General features: G+C 42.6%; 1 protein-coding gene across 1 annotated transcript; it reads right to left on the reverse strand.

Annotated features, from left to right (window-relative positions):
* Positions 1-1,001: 1,001 nt before the first annotated feature.
* LOC112639065 lies at positions 1,002-1,505 on the reverse strand. Its single transcript, XM_025411889.1, has one exon. It carries the CDS (start codon positions 1,503-1,505, stop codon positions 1,002-1,004), a length of 504 nt encoding a protein of 167 aa, XP_025267674.1.
* Between the last annotated feature and the right edge of the window lie 3,003 nt (positions 1,506-4,508).

The raw sequence follows: 4,508 nt of genomic DNA on the forward strand, positions 1-4,508 counted from the left end.
GACGCCGGCGGTATTGAAATTTTGAAGTCTTATAATTCAGGAAGATTTCAACTAAAAAGACTTTGTAACCAGTGTTTTGAAAACGTCTTGATGTCAGTTACAAGAATATGCAATGAAAAATATGGGTTCCCATTTAAAAAATTCAAGTCGACCTTGACATGACCTTCACGACGCCACCCAAGGTCAATCAAATTTACCCATGTAATGCATTACTTCATCTTCAACAACTTTTGTCTGAAACATTTTTCAAAATAACCACTTCCTTTGCTTTAAAATGGGGTGTACGGGTGGTCTGAAACACCCGGTATATATACAGGGTGTCCGAAATGTGTGGGAACACCTAAATATTTCGGAAAATAAGCATAATAGAGAAAAATGTTTCAAACAAAAGTTGTAGGGTTTACAAAGATCTATTTACTAATTTTATCAGTCTGACCTTGAGTGGCGTCCCTAAGGTCAGGTCAAGGTCACGTCGATTTTTGCAAACGGAACACCCTATTTATGATACCAGAATTTGATAGCTGGTATCAAGAGCTTTTCAAAACACTATAATAAAGTAAGTTTTCATTAAGTATTTTTCGAGTTTCGGAGCTTGAAAGTTACAGTACTGCCGCGCCGGCGTCGGCATTAGCATTACCCAAGGTGTACCACGTACCGGAGGTTCTCCGGTCGGATTTAAACTTCGCGTGCGTGTGTGCGTGCGTGCGTGTGCGTGTGCGTGTGCGTGTAGGGGGTGGAGTGAGTAGTTAGAGCAAGTGTTCAAATTGTCGTCCATCAACAGTCTGACAATGCGCCAATCTACTGTAAAAACTTGAAATAGCGTTCTCACAAAAATGAGGAGGTATTAGAGTTACCTCGTCATTTATACGGCGACGGAGTTCGTCCAAATTTCTAGGTTTCGTAGTATAGACTCTACTTTTGAGATGACCCCAAAAGAAATAATCCAGAGGTGAAAGATCTGGAGATCGAGGTGGCCATTCTATTGATCCTCTCCTGCCTATTCATTTGTTCGGGAATACTTCATTTAAGTATTCTCGTACACCTCGACCATAATGGGCAGGTGCTCCGTCCTGCTGAAACCAGATTTCATTAAAATTGTCACCAACACGTTGTATTGCTGGTACAATATCGCGTTCAAGCATTGTTCTGTATTTTTCAGCAGTCAAATTACCGTCAATGAAGAAAGGACCAATCACCCTCTCAGCAAGAAGTCCAGTCCATACATTCAATTTTTCCGGATGTTGCGTGTGAGCTTCAATCATCCAATGAGGATTTTCATCTGACCAAAATCTGCAATTATGACGATTGATATTGCCATTCAGCTCAAATGTCGCTTCATCAGAAAAGACTATTTTGGTCGCAAATTCAGGATCCATGTCAATTCTTTGCATGACATCCTCACAAAATTCTACACGACGATCGAAATCGTCTTCAGATAATTCCTGAACTGGATGAATCTTGTAAGGATGAAATTCATTCTTTTTTAAGATTTTATGCACAGACATTCGGGAGATGTCGTGGTGTTGCGCAGATTTTCGAATAGATATATGCGGATTCTCAATATACGATTGTAAGACATCTAAAGACTTTTCTGCATTTGTTGCAGAAACCGATCTACCAGACTTTGATCGATTTTTGACATGACCAGTTTCTTCGAATCGTGCGATTGTGCGGTGTACCGTCGATTTTGATATAGGGACTTTACCAATCCGAAAAGTGTCATTAAATATCGTGCAACGTTTCATTATAAGATCTGCGACGATCACCCCACCCTCGCATCATCAGTAACGTTATGCGTTCGTGATCCGTAAGTTCCGACATAACAAAATCGTATTGGATACGAGAAGTTAGAAGTTGTAAGTGCTTAAATTGCCGTCCGTCAACAGACTGGCAATGCTAATCTATTGTAAAAACTTGAAATGACGTTCTCACAAGAATGTAACTTACGTCTTACGTATTCTAATATAACCGATAATAGTAGCTTGCAACCACTGTAATTGTAGAATGGGCTTAAATAGCAACTCCCTATAAGTGATCCAATACGATTTTGTTATGTCGGAACTTACGGATCACGAACGCATAACGTTACTGATGATGCAAGGGTGGGGTGATCATCGCAGATCTTATAATGAAACGTTGCAGATATTTAATGACTTTTCGGATTGGTAAAGTCCCTATATCAAAATCGACGGTACACCGCACAATCGCACGATTCGAAGAAACTGGTCATGTCAAAAATCGATCAAAGTCTGGTAGATCGGTTTCTGCAACAAATGCAGAAAAGTCTTTAGATGTCTTACAATCGTATATTGAGAATCCGCATATATCTATTCGAAAATCTGCGCAACACCACGACATCTCCCGAATGTCTGTGCATAAAATCTTAAAAAAGAATGAATTTCATCCTTACAAGATTCATTCAGTTCAGGAATTATCTGAAGACGATTTCGATCGTCGTGTAGAATTTTGTGAGGATGTCATGCAAAGAATTGACATGGATCCTGAATTTGCGACCAAAATAGTCTTTTCTGATGAAGCGACATTTGAGCTGAATGGCAATATCAATCGTCATAATTGCAGATTTTGGTCAGATGAAAATCCTCATTGGATGATTGAAGCTCACACGCAACATCCGGAAAAATTGAATGTATGGACTGAACTTCTTGCTGACAGGGTGATTGGTCCTTTCTTCATTGACGGTAATTTGACTGCTGAAAAATACAGAACAATGCTTGAACGCGATATTGTACCAGCAATACAACGTGTTGGTGACAATTTTAATGAAATCTGGTTTCAGCAGGACGGAGCACCTGCCGATTATGGTCGAGGTGTACGAGAATACTTAAATGAAGTATTCCCGAACAAATGAATAGGCAGGAGAGGATCAATAGAATGGCCACCTCGATCTCCAGATCTTTCACCTCTGGATTATTTCTTTTGGGGTCATCTCAAAAGTAGAGTCTATACTACGAAACCTAGAAATTTGGACGAACTCCGTCGCCGTATAAATGACGAGGTAACTCTAATACCTCCTCATTTTTGTGAGAACGCTATTTCAAGTTTTTACAGTAGATTGGCGCATTGTCAGACTGTTGATGGACGGCAATTTGAACACTTGCTCTAACTACTCACTCACCCCCTACACGCACACGCACACGCACACGCACGCACGCACACACGCACGCGAAGTTTAAATCCGACCGGAGAACCTCCACGTGGTACACCTTGGGTAATGCTAATGCCGACGCCGGCGCGGCAGTACTGTAACTTTCAAGCTCCGAAACTCGAAAAATACTTAATGAAAACTTACTTTATTATAATGTTTTGAAAAGCTCTTGATACCAGCTATCAAATTCTGGTATCATAAATAGGGTGTTCCGTTTGCAAAAATCGACGTGACCTTGACCTGACCTTAGGAACGCCACTCAAGGTCAGACTGATAAAATTAGTAAATAGATCTTTGTAAACCCTACAACTTTTGTTTAAAACATTTTTCTCTATTATGCTTATTTTCCGAAATATTTAGGTTTTATTAAGTTACACGAGATGTACACCGTGCGCGAGTCGAAGGTCGCGCTCAGTCCGTACGACGATAAGCGCTACGTCGTGCCGGATTCGACCGACACTCTGCCGTGGGGGCACTACAGGATACCTCTGTGAAGAGAGGCGCGGATAGATCTTAAGCGCTATGCGACGTATTTTTACAGATATGCGTAATGTATTTTATTATCTTTAACGTTATACAATATATATGTTCGTTGCGACGCGTTACAATACGCGCGATGTATTTTCTTATCTTTAATATTACAAATATATATATTCGTTGCGACGCGTTACAATACGCGCGATGTATCTTTTCGTCTGTAATATCGCGCGAAAATATACGTATGTTCGTCACAATATGTCGGCTTTGTCTATCCACGAATTATGCGACCTGTCCATTCCCAGCCACTTCACGAGAACCGCGTCGCCCTTCCGGCGCAGCACTCTCTCCACGAGATACACGTCGGGATCGGAGACTCGCTGCAACTCGTGCTCGTAGAATCCTCCGGCTATCGGTTAGCCGCGCGAATCCTTCAGCAGATACGTCGCGGGATTCGTCCTTCGCACCTCGGCTACGCGGAAGATCTCCGCGGTCCAATTCGACGTGTATTCCTTCTCGAACAGCGTCTTGTACTTGCTCACGCGCACGGGATCGTTCGGTCGAAATTTTCCCGGAGCGGCGATCTTCGGGTGGCTGTACACCGTCGACAGGAGTCTCGATGCTCGAGTGGGCGTCACGTCGATCGGACGCATCCCGATGGTTCGATGCTTGCGAGCGTTGTAATCGGATATTAGATGCGGCAGCACGTCGAGCCACTTGTACGTTCCGTTCAGCGGATTTTCGTCGATCGATTGTGGGAGAGATTGCTTATACATCTGAAGGACGATCCGTACGTGCAGCGTTATCGCCTCTGTCACAAGCATCACAATCAGCCGTGGCAAGACACGCACATCGACGGTCCGCC

This window comes from Camponotus floridanus, unplaced genomic scaffold, assembly GCF_003227725.1.
Source record: "Camponotus floridanus strain SB8 unplaced genomic scaffold, Cflo_v7.5 scaffold446, whole genome shotgun sequence".
Classification (NCBI taxonomy): domain Eukaryota; kingdom Metazoa; phylum Arthropoda; class Insecta; order Hymenoptera; family Formicidae; genus Camponotus; species Camponotus floridanus.